Here is a 20,295-nt window from a genome sequence, read left to right as displayed (position 1 = left end):
ATCGGATCCATTTATTTCCCGAATATGGGGACCCACGGGAAATCTATTCCAATGACTCGTAACTTTTATACGCAACGCGACTGTACAATCAACTTCCAATCGCGACGTTTTCTCTCTCTTTGAGAGTCGCATAAAAGCGTAGTTTTGCATGCTCAAGTATTTTCGTTGGCTAATGGCTCGTCGTAGCGTTGCCCTTGAATTCGTAAGTGAGCCGCGCCAGCTATTATCGGAATCTTTACGTGTGCGAAAATGAACTGGTCGCGTTTCTCACATGACGTATTTTATTCCCGTTAAATTGCAAAAATTACAAAGCCTGCCGAAATTCCGACGTTTTATCATCGCAAATCATCACGTCCACTACGTATATTATGCCGAAGTGATATTTGCAAGTATTACGTATCGCGCAAATCACACATGTCGCCACGTATTACATATTTACATATCACACGCATTAGATGTTGATCTTTCCTAGAGTATCTCTATAATGAGTTTCCTAATTAATAGACGACGTGATAAGTGGGTGAAACGAGAGAGAAATTACCGCAATATTATAGAACTGGTAATATCTAACAATCTCATTTGCCGACTATACAGTTGACATACACGTAGGAATAATTTGCGCAAATTCGTAAAAGAAATTTCTCTTTCATACATATTTTCGTGAGGTACACGCGTTGGCCGCGGGTAAAACCCAGGATACAGGGCACAGAGCGGAGAGCTTTATCGTGAGTGTGTCTTCTCGTCGAGACGAGACGACGGCGAAGTTTCGCATAAATTTTTCCGCGACCCCGATCCAGTTCGATGCCAAGAAGAACAGTTTGCTCGTGAAAATAGTGCGATCTGGCTTTCAGCCGATGGCTGTCGAGATACTCGACGTCATGCAGTCTACTGAAAACTGAAAGAATCATTCGACATAACTACGTTGCCCCTGACGTTTCAATTTCGCAAATCACAGTGTCTCGACGAGCAGGCAGCCCCCTTAAAATCGCATCTGCATATCATCCGATATCGTTTCATTAAATGTCATATCATTAACAGAAGGGGCGGGCGCGAAGGTGCTCGCCCCTTCATCGATCGATGTAGTACAGCGAAGGTTTCTTAAGGCTTATCAACTTAGCGAATAGCACCGTCAATTGACGACTAGTGTCTAAGCGAATTAAAGCAAAATACATTGTTAAGGCCTAATAGATAAAGGAAAAACTTGTTAGAGAGTAATGAGATAACACAGATGCAGATACACATACAGACACAATTACATACGCGGTTAGGTTTTTGTTGTTAATTGTGTGTAAACGCTTGCCAGAATTATATTCGCGAAGCGATACTATATTCTGTATAGATATATATCTACTATTGAGTTGTACGTATGTTTCCTTGCCTTTGAGCGTGTCTCCAAGTATTATCTACATTTTCATCCCGTATTATTTATCGACTGTCACCGAGTCTATCGGGAATAAATAAATTAATTCCGATACCGCGCAAATATCCGCGTGTTGACAAAAATTATGTCACGTAACATCGGAAATGTCGCATCTAATTTCGCTACGGGGCGAAAATTTATGAGTCGACCAGGTCTAATTAGCCGTTGTGCAGCGAAATTCCATATACATTATGAATAATTAATCTGCGTATCGTTTCGCTGGCAGAAAATGTCATTTTACGCTACAAATGTGCAGCGTGAATTTTCGGACCACCGACGAAACCGATTCCCGCTTCGTGAGATGATAGAGATTATTTGCGTGACCTCTTTCATACGAAATTTTACTACATGATTATTCTTTCATTTTTATGTCGTACTATTGTATGACGCTTCTGCCGCAGCATTTTTGAATTATTTTTTTTTTCGATCCAAACGTAATCCTTACTGTCAATTAAAACGTTCTCATCCAACGAATTCGTTACGAATGCAAATTCACAATATGAGCGCATTGCGATAATGAGAATTAACGCTTCATGCTTTATTTGCGCATTCTCTCTAACGAGACGCTCTCAAAGGCCACCATTTCGTGATTAAACGTGAAAATGAAACGAATATTATGCTCCAATGTTATCTAAGCTTTTTAAGCGATCAGAGAAAAAAAGAACCCCTTTCCGCGAAACTGTTTTTGAAAGAAAGAGAGAACGAGAGCGAGCGATAGAGTGGGAGAAAAAGAGTGAAAGAGCGACAAATACGTGAGTGAGAAATTGTAATTTGAGAGAATGAAGAAGAGAAACTGAGTGCGGAAGTAGCGAGAGAGAGTGGGGGAGAAAGAGACAGCGTTAAGGGACGAAATACCTGCGGCTCTAACTCTAAATACTTATTACACTTGTTATGCTATCGATAAGTTTATATTATATCTCTATCGTGACAGAATTTACGACGTATTGTACGTGATATTATATTTATACGGGCTGTTACACACTCTATCTCCGAAACTTCCATTTCATCGCGCGGCCGAGCGAACGTGGGTTAGTACGCGAAGAGCGCAGGAGAGCAAAAACGAAGGAGGGAGGAAGAGGGAAGGACAGATGCTCGAGAAAATGAAAGAAGCGTGAACAGCATCCAACATGTCAGTTGCTGATACACATATATATATCCCTTTCTCTTCGGCGGCAGGTATCGATTAGTCCTCGAGATTTTCGCGACTCGGAGAGCCGAATCCTTATTGAGAAAAATCGTCACTATGATGGGAACCACAGTTAAGACCGAGAGGAGCCTGATGCGAAGAGGACCAGTATGGAGGAGGATCAGGACCTCGGGACTAGTAAAGGCACGAAAACTCGGACCAACAGAATTTATCGCGAGTCCACCGTACGAACGATCGAACCATGAATCCCGACCAGCTGACAGACGACAAAATGCCGGTGCTTCTTCGAGGTCACCGGCGGGCCGAAGGTTGATTAATGGCGACAAGCGAGACGAGAATGGGTTCGACCTGTCGGACGAACGAGAAAGGGATTAAACGGAAGGTGGTGGTTCGCAGTTGGATTGTGTGTGAGAGAGAGAGAGGCAGAGGCAGAGACAGAGAGTACGTTTACATCGATGCAATCGACGGAGAGATTTGCGATGCGAGGAACAATAGATGGGCGAGGAGGAAAATGCAGCTGCGAGTGCGAAGACGGACGAAGCGACCCCAGTGGTACCGGGTGAAGGAAGTCCTGAATCTAAATCAAGCGGTCGGGAGAAGAAAGGGAGGGTGAAGAAGTCGACTCTCCGCAACCGGAGGGACGGAGGTTTTTCAAAATCATGCGCGAACGATAGCCCTCTCCCTTTCCTCTATTCTACCGATCGACGCAGCTATTTCATAATGTTTCCCCAGGTCATCCAGCGATTTCCTCTGTGTCCATCTCATTTTCCTCCATTCGTAATTTCTCCCTTAGATGACAAAACGATTCAGAACGAGACAGAGCATTGTGCGTGCGCGCGCGCGGCCACGGAAATCAAAGAGAGCAATTCATCTTGCGGTATTGTAATATCCAACCGTAGCCGAGCAGTTATTATTGTAGAATATCTGTCGCTTTGAGCGCGGAGAGAATGAGAATTTCCAAAATCGATCGCGCCTCGTATCATCGTTATTCTTGCTCGCGTCATTCCGTGGCCGCGCGTCCTTTATCTAAGACTGTAATTATGCGAAAATGAAAAAAAAAATGACCCTGCGCCACATATTGCGTTCACGAGATCGGCATTGCGCGCTCTCCATTTCATTTTTTCAACTGTTACCGAGCTTGTTTTTAATAAACTTGTTTTTTTGTTTGTTAGAACGGCAGCGGACCGGGCGGCGAATCCGGTGGACGAGCGAACGGGTGAGTACATTTCCGTCATTTCCTCAATTAAGCTTTTAATCCTATAATTATACTCGTACCGCATCAATTTCAATTTGAAATGCATACAGATTTCATATTTATCTGCGAAGCATCGCTGCAGTTTTAAAACCGTGTCATTGTTGGTATCTTAACCCACATAATAATATTATATAATATATGCAATTTATATATGTATATGTAATTCCTTTTCCTCACCGCATCATTTTTATTTAATCAAATATGAAGTATGAAAAATAAATTTTGTACATTAAAAAACGGAGAAATATCTATATCGATTTTCTTGAGGGATGATTCAACACATGTCAATCATTTTTATGTGTCAAATGGAAGATGGGATATGAACACATTGATAAAATTTTTTTTAATTCACGGTTACACATCAGTATTTCCAATAAATTTCCATTTTGAATCGCATGAGTGGTAATGTATTTCACGGTGTCATTATTCGACATATAAAAAAAATGAATCACGTAAGTGGCTCTTAGATCTCAGGAAAACCCAGATGCTCGCTATACTTTTGCTGTGTCATTTTTCTAAAAATCGAGATCTTTGTAACAGCGTTACCTATATTTTATAGATTATTATTATATCGGACAGATACTTAACGTGTCATTTTTAATGAGTTCTTGCAAAATCAGATTTATTTTTATAAAATGTATCGTTAAGTTGATGTCAAATAAGTTTACGGCTTATCCTATTTCGTACATTTTATCACGATATTTCTCGAGATAAACTTATAAATAATTTGTCAGGAATAAAAAAACCGCGTGAAACTCGATGAAAAATTCCAAATATAATTTTATTCTTACGATAATGCAGTGAAGAACAAGATTTAAACTCACGGAAACTTGGATTTTCTAAAAACTTTCTAACGAGCACGAAATTTCCATTGTGCTTCCAGGAGATTTTCGAACATTCTGAATTGCACGAAGAGATCTCGACTAGAACTATATGGCTAACTTAAACCTGCAGTTTGATTTGAAAGTTCAGTTCATTTCCAATCCACATGGAATCGATCTTAGATTCAACTTGCAAACGCTTTGTCGATGCTCACTTCTTTTTTTATCTATACTATTCAAACATTTGAATTGTCAATTGATTCTTGAAATTTAATTTTTTATAAAACTCATTATATTCATATTCAAAAATTATACTTGCAGAACATAGTTCGAACAAATATAATCTCATAATAAGTACTAATAGCACGATTATAAGTATTAATTAATAATAACGATTAAAAAATATATAAAACTAAATATATATATAAAACTGCAAGATTAGCACAAACCGTTCAAGCAGGAGATGGACGCAATCTCAGACTCGTGCTGATGCAGCTTCCGAAATCTTTTCTGTTCCAGACATCCAGGCGACAATCCCTTCTACAGCACCATCGACAGCATGCCGGACATTCGACCGCGCCGGAAGTCGATACCATTGGTTTCCGAGCTGGTAGGTAGCCGATTGCCCATTAACACCGTGCCGTCATTGTCTCCGCGATATCTATACATATGTATAAGTACACCGTGTACACACATACATATATGTACATTGCCTGGACCGTGTCCATACATATATATTCGTCGGAAATAATTATCCGATCCGACGAAACGTTCTCGTTGTTGTCGCCGTCGTTATCGATGTCGTCGTCATCGTCGTCGTTCTCTTTGACCGTGGTCGTTGAGATCTATTTCTAATGTAGCTAAAAAACGCATTCTTCTCCACTTCCGCGCAGCACAGCACCGGATTTGACCTCTCTCGATCTCCGTGGCCGATTATGCGGCCAGCTGAGTTTAATTAATTCGCCCAACTAGCTCGAGGCTATCTCTTGATACGCGCTGGAGATTTTAGAATTTTTACGCGTGGCCCCTTTGGTACGCTTTGCGAGTCTGTGTTCTGCGTTTGCGCCGGCAGACTGAAACAGAGCTATAGAATTAATTACCGCGGATGTGTGCAGCGTGTGCACACTGTTGGCGATGCCCACGCGAAATACGTGATCGAGCCCACCGAACGACAGCGTATAAATTATAACCGTAAAAGTTCCCCGATGCGGTACAGACACGGGAATTTTTAAAAATTAACATGCCTTTTTTAGATAGGATTATTTCCACGGAATATTTTATATATTTATACGTATCCAGTTTATACGTATAAACCGCCATGAGGAAACCTGGGGTGAGATATTATTGGCGAACGTGGTAAATCCATTTGCGAGATGCGCCGGTTCGAGGGTCGAATTGGTGACATAAAATATGAACCGATATTCGACAACCGATCAATCGGGCGGCACGTGCGGTGGTCGATTATGCTAATACGCTTGCTGATACATACCCAACGACCACGGGCAACATCGTCGCTTCGCGTTCTATTTATCTTGCCGCGTTTCCAAGGAAAAAGCTGCGCCAGGACCAACTTCGTGTTCTCTCCCTCTGTGTCAACTTCTTTTATGAATATATTAGTGAACGCAGCGGAAAATTATAACCGAAAGTTATATACCTCGAGCTTAATTAGTTTGTCATCCAACGGCTGCGGAAACGCAACGGCTACGTTCTCTCGATTACAAAACAGCCATCGCTTCTTCTCTAACTTCATTTCCATCTCGCGAGACGACGGCGACGACGATGACTTAAAATACCTTCGTCGCGAGATCTAATTTTGTGTATCATGCACGACGCATCCGAGGATCTGCCGTAAAACGAAAGCAAAAGAATTAAAAGACATGAAAGGCATTTCCCTTTAAATTTCAAGACGATACGGAAGATCCTTCCGATGCGGTTCGTAACAAACGTGTATCTCGTCGTGACCTAATTGCGTGTTTTACGTTTCAGTGTTACCGTCGTTTTCTGCGACGAATCGAATCGCTAATTTTTCTAAAAGCCATCGCAAAGCGCCAACGAGCAAATCTAACGAAATATTTCCTCTCACGTGTGATTCCCTTTTTTCCCCTGAAATTCCTAAAGAAAAAAGACATTACGTTTCATAGTCCGATAATTACACTATCCATTAATGTCCTAAATATATCCGTGAATATAAACAAGTGAATAAAATAAAATTTATCCATTCGTCAAATATGAATAATACGGCTGAGAGGTTTCAATTATTATTTCAACAAAACTTAACAAATATAATCGCGCCAATGATGATTAAGCCTGCAATCGATCAGAGCATTCCCGCAGACTTTAAATTCGCAATTCGCTGATGCGGCTCATATACTCGTGCCTTTATCTTCAATCGGTCGATCGAAAATACTAGGAAACTCGCGATTTGAAATTCAGATAAGTCATCGATATATTCGCAACGATTTATTCCGCTGGCCGTATAAACAGTGTGCGGAATAAAGACAAGTAGTCGCGAACCCTTTTAAGTAAATCACTCCGCGATTGTGTTTTTCAACCAATAAATTGGTAAAAATAGCCAATCGAATTTTATTTAAAAAAGAAGAGAAAGAAGAAGTATAAAGCGATGAGAGCAGTTTATAAAGCGCGGAGATATTCTGCACGCTTGCTGCAGCTCGATTATTGTATACACGATAATGACGCGCGTCTTTCCCGGGAAAACCTCTGTATAGAAAGCCGTTCGGAATCGGCGTTAAACTGTAAATCCCATATATCTGATTCACACGTATGCACAGGGGTCACCTGTGATCGGTAAACGATTACTCAAAGAAGAGTGACGCACGTGCTCGAAACCATAATAAATATGTCATGTCTACGTCATGGATGCCATTGCAGGGTAAAAGGCTCGCGTGTGCAACTAGTGCGTGATGCTTTAAATGAAATTCTTAAGTAGTTTATCGATCGCGCTCCGGAGAAAAGCGCCTAGCAGGGATAAGTGTGTCGCGGAAAACGTGATTTAATTTAACACTGGGAAAGTGAAGCGTTGGCAGCAAAATGTAATTTTCATCAGAGCAAAATAATAGAAAATTAGATTTTTCAGTTAATCCGTATGATACATTTAACGCGTCCCATTTTGAAAATTGTAGACTCGAGATTACTTAAGTACCTTGATTACATTTTCCTATGAATTCAGTGTCAAAAAAAAGAAGATTCACCAATTCCACCCTTCCTCTTGCAGGTAGCATTGCACTCCGGTCCCGAATATAATAGATATCCTCGATCACCTTTAGATCCCGGAATCCGATGTCTGTCTTCCTGTATGTTTGTCTCCCTGTTTAATGTTAACGGTTTACATATAATTGTTGTGCATATCTCATCTAACCCTGAAATCCTGAAGTCTCTCGCGACGTGAAATATATTTTCATGCGGTATCGTCACATGAATAAAAATGTCCTGGCAGTCCACAAAAAGCGTGAAAAGATTACTGGGTCATAACCGCAAAAACGTTTGCGTTATTCGCTAGAAAAAATTGCAATAGCATTGGCGAACCACGCATCGGTCGTCGAACGAACGAAATTGACTGACCACGTGTAAAACGCGATTATCGCCCAGTAATTTCGGTCGTTTAAATTCACCACGGAGATATAAATTTCTAAAATTACAAAGTATTTGTCATTGTCGAAACTTGACGTAACATCTTTATTGCAAGAAAATTACATTATTTTTCATGTTTTTATATCACGCAATTATCTCTTCGTGATGAATCAATCCTAATTAACAGTCCGTTAACATCGTCTCTTTGTGCCTCTCTTGTGTCTAACTTTTAAAACATCTATATCTATATCGTAATTTAACAAAAAAAAAAAGAAGGAATTGCAAGTGATACACATACTAATCGGCATATAATGCTATTTTCTTTGTTTGTTCTCTGTGGCGCCCGTTGTTGTATCCACCTGAACACCTGAAAAAAACAAAACCACTCACTGAAAAAAACCTCTCAAAAAATCTCAAAAACTCTACCTCCAGGTCTTGAAGGTACTAATTAAATGCCTCCTTAGCCAAGTCAATTAAAAGCTTGTTCGAATGTTTGCATGTAAATTTTTAATTCGTCTTTATTCTCACTAGCTGTGTATACTGTTACTTTTTCTTTGATTTACATTCCTTCGTTTGTTCTACGCGATTTACATTTCTCTCTTAAGTTGCTCTCGGCTGTTTTTTTTTCTTTTCTAATTCGTTACCACGTCTTTTTTTTCTGCTGATTACTTGCTGTAAAGGGAATGTGCATGCTTCCCTCGCTGCGAATCGTTAAAAGTCGCGCTCTTCTCAATGGAATAGAGTCTGCGGTGTAGAAACTTCTTGATTACATCTCTAATTTAATATAACACTGTTACATGTGTACCGACTCGTTAGTAAATAGATACCGGAGTAATTTCGTTATCTGCGAAACACGCAATTTCTATCTCCCGCGTATAAAATATCGAATACGAGAAAACAGCATATCAAGTCTCCAGCGACTCGTTAAATTGAACGCGGTACGTGTAGTCGGAGAGACAAGAGATGTTTATATTTCAACGAGACGCATTGTCATCGTACTTTTTTTGATGGCTTACTCGTAACTTCGTGTTTCGCATGCGAATGTACGGTTACTTCAATTAGGACATCAATAAAAATTAAGCACGAAACGGATTGGCGATCTATATATATATAGCGATCCGAAGAAACTTTTCTCGTATAATCATCTGTTTCGCGTGCATTCAAATTTGATCTATGTGATCATCGAGTGATTTCCAATCTATCGATAAAAGAAAACGATTAATTTTGTTTATCTTATAACAGTTATGATGTCTCTCGCCTGCATGCAGAAATGTTCGAGCATCAATATATCGCATGAGTGTCTTGGTAGCTATAGATACGTGTTACGAATAGTTATAAAAATATCACATGTAGTCGTAAGTAGACGTTTCGATCAGGAAATTTAAACGTTTTAACGGAACTTTTCTTTGATTCGCCGATTCTCTTCCTCTCACTCCTTCGTTTCTACCTCTCGACGAGAGGAAACGAGAAAAGCGAAGCGAAGGAGATGACCCGATAACATCGTTAAGAAAAATGATATCGCGCGGAATTCTCACACGAGACAGAATTAAATTGCCTCGGTGCTCCTCCTTCCGTGCCGCGTCGCAGCATCCCTCGTCCGATCGAGGGACGCGTTAGAAAAAACAATGTCGCGTCGGCATACGTGGATTATGGCCGATAAAAGTGATATTAACATGTACGGAATTAAATGCCCGATTGTCGGGATCAAACAATGGCGCGTGCACGGTTCGCGGGGCTCCGTGTATAATATCTTAATTAAAATCTATGCTAACCACAAATCCTATCGCACACCATACCTACCAGACGTCTATAAGCTAATTAGATTAGATTTTTTTTCTCCGTAGAGATTCACCCACGCTCTATCTCTATTTCTCTCTTTCACACTCTTTGTCTCTCTCTTTCACTCTCGTCTTCTACCGTTATTCTACCAACTGATTTACATATCTCCTAGGATTTCCGCTTAATTCGCTTCTTGATTCTTGCCTTTCACCTTCTCATTATCGCTGTCTTCGTTCTAATTTCGATATTAGATATACAGTACACACATATGTATATACGTTACCAATCGTATATGCAAATCTACGCCACGTTGAAACTGCACTCGACCTTATTAAACAGGGTTCAGGCCTTTGATTAGCCTTCAGTACAATTTCCGCCATGGGTCTCGGTATACGGTAGCATATAATCCAGACCATCGAGTTGGATCTTACTACCAGTTTTAATACTTGCAATCTTGTTTGTTGACCGTCGCTGCATTAATTTTCTCCATGCACGCGACTACGCGCAAAGATAATCGGACAGATATTATATTAATCCACAAACGTTTGCACGAGTAAATATGCTGCTCGTCATACAGTATGCTCAAACGCGCGGTCAGTAGATACTTGTTAAATTTTCAGCATTTCAGAAACGCGTGTGTTTGTCGAGATATGTAAATGTCAAAGTCCGGTTACATAAAATTACTACTATGTATTAAATATGGAGTACTAAGGAAAGCGCTTTCCATCACATCTGCGAAACAATCTCTCAGCACAATTTTTTACAAGCGTTCGATGTGTATATATAACTCACACTTATACTCACTTCATAAAACTTGTAAATAAAAATTTAACTTTATCGATATTTCACTTGGCATGTAATATCACCGCTTCTTTTACGTCACAAGACTTTTACGTCACAAGATTTCCCTTCGGCTTTGGATTTATTTCTATCTCGCAAGTTTTTACATTACTACGGCAGTTGCAATTTAATCTCGATGTTAAGTTGCTTCCTTTGGAAATGTACTCACATTTGATTGATTAATATTAAATATTTCGAGATATATATATCTTGTCACCATCATTATTTGAGTTTTTCTCGTCGTTCTAAGAAACGTTTCCATGTCGTTGTAACGTTATTTTTATTGTGACTCGTAAACAGCCACGTTTTTTTATCTCGATGTCGAAAAATATCTGTAAATAACACTTTTCGAAGAATTTTTCTTCGTGTTTCCACATTTATTTACATACGTCTCTTCACGTCTCTCGATTTATTTTATTAATGCTTTTCTTTAATATTTTTCTCTCTTTTTTTCTCTATCTCTATCTCTTTTTCTCTCTTCCTTTCAGTTTTTTCAGTCCCAGGACTATCATTTATGCGATAGAGAGACTGGAAGATACCAGGCATTATTATTCCATTATCAGATGTACATTAATTCTTATCTTTTCTCAGACCATGGCAGCGACGAAGAGGAACGCTGGTCTCACATCCGCCGTACCTCGAGCGACGCTGAACGACGAAGAGCTGGTAAGGACTTGCCCTTTAGTCATTATACTTCGTCATCGCGTCACCAGTTCATAAACCGAGAGAAACATGCTTGCTCTGAAAGAGAAGAGTTATAGCTACCACCGCGTCATCCTGCTGATATTTAAGTTCTCTTTACAAGTGAAATAACGACTAAGCTCTCTTCCAGCAACATTTTTCAAGGTTGCCATTGGATGATGCGATATACCGCATTAATTAGTGCCACATAAATCACAAAGCGAAGCTTAATTACTTTCTTTCTACGTGACGTACTCCATTCGGAAACCTTTGCGCAATGGATAAGGGATGAGGGAAAAGTTTTGAAAGCAAAGTTCTGAAAGCGAAAGTAGAAAAGGACATTTAGCTTCTAGCTTGTGAGACCGAGATATTAAGGCGGAAAGTAATATCAGAAGAAATACGGAGACAGGCGTTAGGGAGGAATTAGATCGTACATCATTTAATTTTAAGCTTCAATACCGGTGAAAGACCGGCGCCGAAGGAGTTTAACTTAACCGTTGGGCTCTCTTTTCTTTTCATACGAAACGTGCTGTATTTTATTCTCATTTCCACGCTCTTTTCTTTCACGCAAGTGTGCGATCTAGCCTGTTTTTGTTCTGAATCTCCTTATTTTCTATTTGACCTCTCTCCTCGCACCGTGTTACTTACTTTGGAGCAACACGTAGCGACCTAGTGTAAAATACATTAGCGGCTAGGGTCGTGATACGCGATACGCATCGCGTATGTGCCGAAGAAATACATGCATATGTATGCATTAGGTGAGAAAATAGTGGGTGGACCACGCGTACATATATAGGACGTCCATAGAAGAGCCTACATAGTCTACATAGGGGTATCACGACGCGGGATACCGTATCAGAGAGAAATAGCTAGGCTAGTGCTAGGAGTTTCCGATTTCTGTGACGTTGGATGTTCCTCGTATATCGAATACCTAGGTGTCCTTTCCAGATCACTTTGACACGCGCGCAATATTCGATAACGAAATATCGAAGCTCTTCTCAGATATGTGATTTATTAAAACACCCCGAGTTACCGAGAAAAGTTACCGAGTGTAACAAGTTGATACGAAGTTGCAATTTAATTATACTGCACAGTTCGTTAGCACTAGGCGTACGATTTAGGTACTCGCAGGCTTTGCTAACAACGCGAAAAAGTTTGAATTGAAAAATGCTTTCGACATTGCCGATCGTCTGAAAGATATCGAAGTAATTCGTTGAAAGGTAATTCAGCCATTCGCGCACATATACGTTCTTACGTCGGGATGAAGATATACGGAATTTGAAAAATTCATGCACCGAGGAACATCCCGAGTTCACACGTTAGTACCATGTGCTTAGCGGATCGATGCATCTATATCCTTCTTCTCTCGCTAGATAGTCTACCGATATCCAGAAAATGTCGCTCGCTTTAAAACTTGTCCGCGTACAGGACTTTGCAAGAAAAAAAAAATGTATTTTCGAGTAAGTCGCAAAACGAGATAAAGCGTGAAAATTCCAGATGTCCGATATGAAACGTGATGATCCCCTTAGAATCGAGAAGCTCGCGTACGTGTGCTCGCGAATCTCCCTTAGGTAATCCTATCCCACAAGCATGGAAAAAAGATACCCCGAAGAGAAAGAAAATCGATATAGAGGTGCTCTTGAAAAATCTAAAACCAGAACGACGGGAGAGTCATTCTGTTTTCGAGAGGCACGTGCAAATAGGAACCTAAAACAGTTTCTTGGCGCATCCAATTCGCCTTTATCGGAACCATACGCGGGCTTTTCTTCGTGAAACCCATACGGTTTGCGTGCACATGATTATGTAACTAGAACCCACAAAGGCACTTCGGTTAATAACTGAATCCATGAGGGAGTTTTTGCGAGAGAGATCGAACGGACAAAAAAAACGGACAAAATGCTAATCCTTCGGTATTCCGCTTATAATTTGAAACGCAAATTTTACATTGAAGAAAATGTACTTTGAAGATCGACAAGGGAGTAACGCGAAGCAAGTAATAAATTAACAAAATTGCTCTCTTAAAAGGTCATGATAAAACTGTCTCATTTCTTCAATTAGAAATAGCCCCGCTAATATAATTCCTGATCTATTATTGCACAATTGTTCGATCGATTGTTCATACACGGGTAATAGAATTTTATATTACGTTAATGGAGACACGACCGCGACGGTCACAGCGCTTCATCCGCTGTGAACATCAGGAATTCACGGTATTTCTTCTCTATTCGCGACAAACAGAATGTTCGCGGAACAATCTTTAAAGTTCGATAAACGATGTAAAACATTGCTCAACATTGGAAATTTTGAGCGTGTCAGAAAGCACCGACTCTTCAAAGGATTAGCAACTCACGATAATGTCCAATGAATCGTTTAAATCACTCAAAAGTCGTAACCTTTACGAATGGAGAACCGAGTAGTAGAAAAACGAATGTTTACATAAAACGCCTATACCTATCTCCTTTCCGACTTGTCTTTCTCTCTTTCTCTTTATTTCTTAATGTAACGGCGATGCAATCGCATCATGAAACACCCGCAGAAGATGCACGTGTACAAGAAAACTCTGCAAGCGATGATCTACCCTATATCATCGACCACTCCTCACAACTTCGTCACTTGGACGGCCACGTCGCCGACGTACTGCTACGAGTGCGAGGGTCTTCTCTGGGGCATTGCTCGACAGGGAGTTCGATGTATGGAGTGCGGTGTCAAATGTCACGAAAAGTGCAAGGACCTCCTAAACGCCGATTGCTTGCAGAGTGAGTAACGTCAATCTATATTTTGCTTTCCAAGCGCAATTTCCGTGCCCACGAAATATTATTATCGCGAAAGACAATATGTAGAATTAATCGTTTATTTCACTTTGGTTAATTGGCATTATTAATTAAAGGATCTCGAAATTGATAATTGTCATGATCACACATTGGGGATTTGTCGGCGGAAATTACAAATGCGTTTTGAAGATTCGGAAACGCCGAGATATTACAACAAGATTACCCTTTTTTTTTCAGCATAATTAAAAACTTCGGGCTTATTTATTAACGTCTGGGCAATAGTAAAATCGATTGTCCCTCGACGGAGTAATAAGAATCAAGCGAAATCGAGAAAAGTTTCGCGATTCGTTAAACAGAGATTAGAGCGAATGAATAAGTCTGAGCAGACATAAATGCAGCAGTTTAAATGACTATTTTCTGTCTTTGCTGTCGCTACTCACGCGAATTAATTATTAATTTGCCGTGTAAGACGCTTCGACCTCCGTTCGCTGCTTTTTGCAGTCACTAGTGCTATTTCCGTCGTCGACCGGTGTCTTGTCAATAAACGGATATTATTCCTGTATTCCGTATAAAATCGATCCGTAACGGGGATAACCGAACGATTGTCAAACCGCGCAATTGAATTTCACGGATTGGCCGTCGCGCGGAAAAATCATTTTTACGTAAGCGCAATACGCTTGCGAAGCCATTTTCGCATTTTGCCCCGATAAAAGTATCCGCAACGACGCGACGAATTTTATAAACCAATCTCCAATGTTCGGAAATCGGGAAGTAATGACACTTTTAACGTCGCGTCGGCCCGTCCATCAGACTTTCAATTTGATTCCAGTGATCTTTGCGTTCTCTATAGATGTCCCTTTCGCCCTGGATACCATTCGCTATCGATTCGTACTAGCACTCCCAGACTAATGATTCTCACTCCTTTCCCCTCTGGCTCTGTCCCCGATAAAGTTTCTTTCCTTGATCGGACAGTCCACGATTAATTTACAGCCTCTCCGCCTCTGATTCGCCGCACGACGGTTTGCCTCGTAATTCCGTTCTCAATTAATTCTCCCTCATCCGCTGCTGTCCGTTGTAATTCCAATGTACCGGGTGTTTTGCGTCACGTCCTGATACTATCGTTTATCCTTACTTCCCTTTCCCTCGCCGTACAACCGCTATCCGGCTGTGCAACAGGATTTCCACTGTAATAATAATTAAAATTACCGATATCGATAGCTACGGAAAGCAGCTTCGATCCGTATACCTTCGTGCGAAAATTTGAAACGTGATCGACACCGGGTAGATTGCATGCGAAATGTTTCGCTATCGCGCCATCGTTCTTGCATCTAACGTGTCTGATGTCCAACGATTATATGTAATCAAAATTGACGTGAATATTATGTGTTGCGCAGAACGCATGGTCATCTATCACGATCTGTACGCGATGTCATATTTTCCAGTTTGTATGTAATTTTGCGCAACGCAATACCGACCTTTACACGGTGATTATTAGCATCGTGTTCGGGTGATACTAAAGAACGAAAAAACCTGTGTTTGTGTTATTCAGTCGCTATACCGATGATACGAATTATGATTTTCACGATATATAAAATTCTACCTCGGGGCAAAAACACGATTTTTTTTTTGCCAGCGTTTTATCGTTTGACGCATTGAAAAACAGCGCGGCATGCGCACCGAATCGCGTAATAAATCTTCTTTACGTGTAAAACACGTTTCCATCTCACTTCCTCTCTGCCGGAAATAAAAACGTTTTTATCGATACCGGTATGACATCGAGAAGATTGAGAATTAATCTGTAAACGAGTAATCAGATTTAAAACGTTTGACCGAAAATCTGTTCGGTAATGCATCTTTAATGACCCGGCTGAATAACAATATGCAAAATATATGCGAATCTCGAATATAATCTGTATTTCGTTATTCTCCGTTCTCATAGGGGCGGCTGAGAAGAGCTCGAAGCACGGCGCTGAGGATAAGGCGATTAGCATAATCACGGCGATGAAGGAGAGAATGAAGCAAAGAGAACGAGAGAAACCGGAGATCTTCGAGTTGATTCGGTGAGTATCCGCTTTCTGCGCTCGCTTCTTTTTTTTTTCTTTTCTTCTTTTCCTCGCAGCAGAAGTCAATCCAACGACAACCGTACTGTCGATCAATAGACAGTTCGGTTCGAGGAGGAATGGTGTCGATCGATGCACCGATCGATCCCGATGCGATTTATTGGTCGTCTGTCACCACTGCTCGCCATTTTTCAGCAGATTCTCGCCGTCAGTGAATAATAGCGCGGCTCGTGCATTGTAAATAAAAATCTCGTAAGGGACGTATTTAATGTCGCCTGTGATTGTACTTTTTCTTTTAATGGATAAAAAGCTATTCCCGACTGTGCATTAATTAGTCCGCCCGCGCCGCAACAACCCATTTGAAACCCGCTCCACCCCGAGACTCGTCTCGCGCTTTGCGCGAGCGGATTGCAAATTGTTGTTCCGCGAATAAATCGCCACAGCCGAGCCGGATCTATTTCATGACCTCAAACATAGGAAATCGTTAAAGGCCGTATAAACATCGTTCGGACGAATATTAATGCGTCACGACACACCCCCGGGGTAACATATATTGTGTGAATGTTCGTGAATAATGCCTTACGATAAACGCGGCAAACACGGTTCGTGTTTCAGACTTCGAAGTTATCTCCTTGTTATCTTGGTGAATTTGTGTGTATTCGTTTCACATCGCACCGTTTCCGTTACCGCAAACATATCATACACGTGACCGATATTCTCTTCAATTTTTCTGTTCAAAACTGTCCAAAAAGCATTTATAGAAGACAGCTTCTTCAACGCGTCATATATCGTAGTTATAATATACCAAAGTACATTAAAATAGCCCTTCTTGCAATTTGAACTACAAATTTCTCAAAATTGTGACGTGATAGAGCAATTTAGCTAACGGGATATAAATTTTATATATCTTATATATTTTTTATATATGTAATTTATATATTTATTATATAAATCGGGAAAAAAGCAAAAGTTATGGAAGAAAATTAAAAGTTAAGTACTGCATGCCTAATGATTTTAGTTTAATAATGTAATACTGAGATATGATAATTTCCGCAATATTATTGATTTAAAGGGAAGGCAAAATCCGCTTCGTTCAATAAACGTGTTATTTTCATGCAATCAAATAAGCTGTCAGAATTAAATAATCTCACACATTAATATTGTCCGCTCAATAATCGGCACTGACACACAAGTACACATACATTCATGATATTATTTTAGTTCGAACTCTGAATTGTACTGCGTCTGAGAGACCACAAGGTAAAAATCTTTTGTGTGTTATTTGAATTTCAACTGTAATCCAGTGATATTGCTGATTAAATTTAAATGTTTGTTTAAATAAATTCTGATTTGCCTTTACGAAAATATAACGAGGTCAGGCGACGAGTGATCGTTTTCAAGTACCATAACAGGTCTATTTGCGGTAAATGATAAATGGATAACACACGCGGCTTAGGCACGTCAGCATCGTCATAATAACCGTCTAATCGCATTTGCGCACCTTGCGTCAATCCGTCGCATATCTGCCATAATTAATTAAGCGGCGAGCTATTCGAGATATCTCCGCTGCTCGCGCCACATTTCAATCTTATTACCCTAGTATCGGCTTGTTATCGCGACTATTATAAATATCGACGGCGCGACAGACATGGTGGAGCACGATTGCGTAAAAGCCATCGCGATAAAAGCCAGTTCGGCAGGCAGTCGGCTAATGAAAATCAACGTTAATTAATATCGCTTGCGCGATCTGCATCGCGAGGGGCCCAATAATCGCGCCGATAAACCGGCCAATCGATATTTGTTCAATTAGTCATGTAATTAGCATATTAGAGGGATTTTTGAAGCGCAAACTACATTTATACAGTTTTTAATGAAGCAGTGAGTTGCCTTAGGGGGGAATATTATTTTTCTGAATTACTTGAAATCAACTCAACCTAAATTTCAAACGTTAAAATTAGCAAAGATTATAAATTTATCAGTAAACGTATGAATTAATCAGTGCGCATTAATACTCACACAGATATTTTTCTCATTTTTGCCGAGCATTAGTAATTTAGATTGTCGGTAATTAGTACGTGCGAAATTAGTGGAACAGCTGCAGCGACCGTTATTACGTGCCGGGGAAAACGGCAGTCGCTTCTGCAAGAAATACTGCAACGCAGAATGTCGTGCCCCGCAATGTGGTTATATGTATTACTGAAAATTAATTTAATATCCCAGGCGACAATAATTAGTTGTCAATTAAGAATGCTTGTACCCAGCGGCAATAGACTGGGATTAATCCATAATTAAATGAAACGCGAATATACGGCGATGCAGTGGCGACAGTAATAGGCAGGGCAGATTGTAAGGGAGAACGAAGCTAAAGCGAAATCTTTACCGTCACTAGGCTCGATCTCGTCTTCTCTGAAGGATATAATCGTGACGTATCCGAACGATAAATATGACCGACACCGATACCGTGCTTTCGTCAGCGATTTGATCGATGACCAGTCAGAAGATTATTTTGTTTAGCACGCGTACTAAAAATTTCCGTTGCCGAAACGCTCAATTATCGCCGTTTTCGTTTTATTCGGGACATCGGAAAAATTTAGCAAGAAACAGCGCCGTCTGAATGAACAGTTAATCCTACAAAGAGAATTCTCAAGCTGTCACGTAGGGATTTGCTGCTAACAGCCCTGCAAACGTGTTCTGTTTTACGGAACGCTAACTGTAAAAGCGAGCGCAGTTTTCAAAACCCGTTTGCAAAAGAATGGCTAAATTCGCGTGCCGGTTGAAATTCCGTTTGCGCCGTCGCACCTTTTTTCCTTCCTTTTTCGAATTTCTACTCACTATTGCAGATTGACAATATTTCGCGAACGAAATAATCTTCCGTTGAAAATTCGCGGCAAAAGAGCGATTTTAGGTGAAGGTAATCTCGGAATATAAAGATATATTTCACGACGAGAGAAGCAGATAGGACGAGATCGCGGCCGTTGGCACAGCTTATGTGAAAGAGAGTCTCGTCGGAGTTTAGGTCAGTCTTCGGGGTCGACGAAAAGGCGCACGCGGGTCACATGATGGCGGTGGAGCAGTCGGTTTTGGACGGTACCAGCAAGTGGTCGGCGAAGATCGCTATTACAGGTTTGTTGGCCAGCTCGTGCTCGCCGATTTCTAAACTGGTCTTGTGCACTCTCCGTACCCCACGCGACGAGCGTGTCATCAGTATGGTGTCCGTCCCGATACATGATACATGTGTGTGCTGCAGTATGCCTATACGTATTTTGATCTGTACAGTGCGAGTCTCATCGTTGCCTCCCGTATACATATACATAATGCGTGTACGCACAAGATTTACCTTCATTACTTCTTATTATTGTTATTATTGCCATTTACACCTGACGGTATTAATTGGCTCTTGGTGGCTGCCGCGCGTGTAGCTGTGTTGTATTGATTGTGCCATAAACCGTACCGATATTGAGTAACAATCACTGTCCTATATGTAATCCCATTCCCATATATGTAATTCCGTTCGTAAAGCCGTTCGATCATCGAGCAACAATGTGGGTAATAAAGGGAACCGCTTCACGTTGGAGCTATAAATTACCATTTAAAACTTTGCTTTTGCCTTAATTTTTCTCTTTTTTCTTTAACTTCTTCATAAGCTGAGTGTATATCTATATTCAACATTGGCGTCACAAAGAGCGTACTCTCACGATGGACGAACTACATCCATTCCCTCCTTAGAAACACCTTGACTCACATACCCTCGCAACTATTTCCACCTAACCAGTGCAGATTATGGTATGTGTGCGCGTGTACGCTATGCTGCTGTTTTACGTGTATGTGCTGGCGTTTTTTTTATGATCTAATACATTTGTTCGCTGGATGTAACGCCGATACAGCGCGCTGACCGTTAGTTTACAACACCCGGTTTGTAATTGGGCATTACCT

The 20,295-nt window shown here is 40.6% G+C and overlaps 1 protein-coding gene across 10 annotated transcripts in view; it reads left to right on the top strand.

Moving 5' to 3' along the window:
* The window catches only part of Unc-13 (unc-13), a 92,260-nt gene that overhangs the window by 47,021 nt on the left and 24,944 nt on the right, over positions 1–20,295 (top strand). For 8 of the 10 annotated variants that reach the window (XM_071708881.1, XM_071708880.1, XM_071708885.1 and 5 more), the window contains 6 exons: positions 3,740–3,783; positions 5,163–5,253; positions 11,442–11,516; positions 14,068–14,287; positions 16,242–16,362; positions 19,379–19,485. In XM_071708881.1, the coding sequence (XP_071564982.1) occupies positions 3,740–3,783; positions 5,163–5,253; positions 11,442–11,516; positions 14,068–14,287; positions 16,242–16,362; positions 19,379–19,485 (658 nt within the window). The remainder of the gene's footprint in view (positions 1–3,739; positions 3,784–5,162; positions 5,254–11,441; positions 11,517–14,067; positions 14,288–16,241; positions 16,363–19,378; positions 19,486–20,295) is intronic. The other 2 variants (XM_071708888.1, XM_071708883.1) reach the window with 1 other exon arrangement.

The sequence above is a fragment of the Temnothorax nylanderi genome, unplaced genomic scaffold, assembly GCF_030848795.1.
Source record: "Temnothorax nylanderi isolate EJ_2023f unplaced genomic scaffold, tnyl_v1.0 TNYL_tig0072_pilon, whole genome shotgun sequence".
Taxonomy (NCBI): domain Eukaryota; kingdom Metazoa; phylum Arthropoda; class Insecta; order Hymenoptera; family Formicidae; genus Temnothorax; species Temnothorax nylanderi.
The sequence above is the reverse complement of the archived record's forward strand: the minus strand, read 5'-3'. Positions and strand labels throughout refer to the sequence as shown.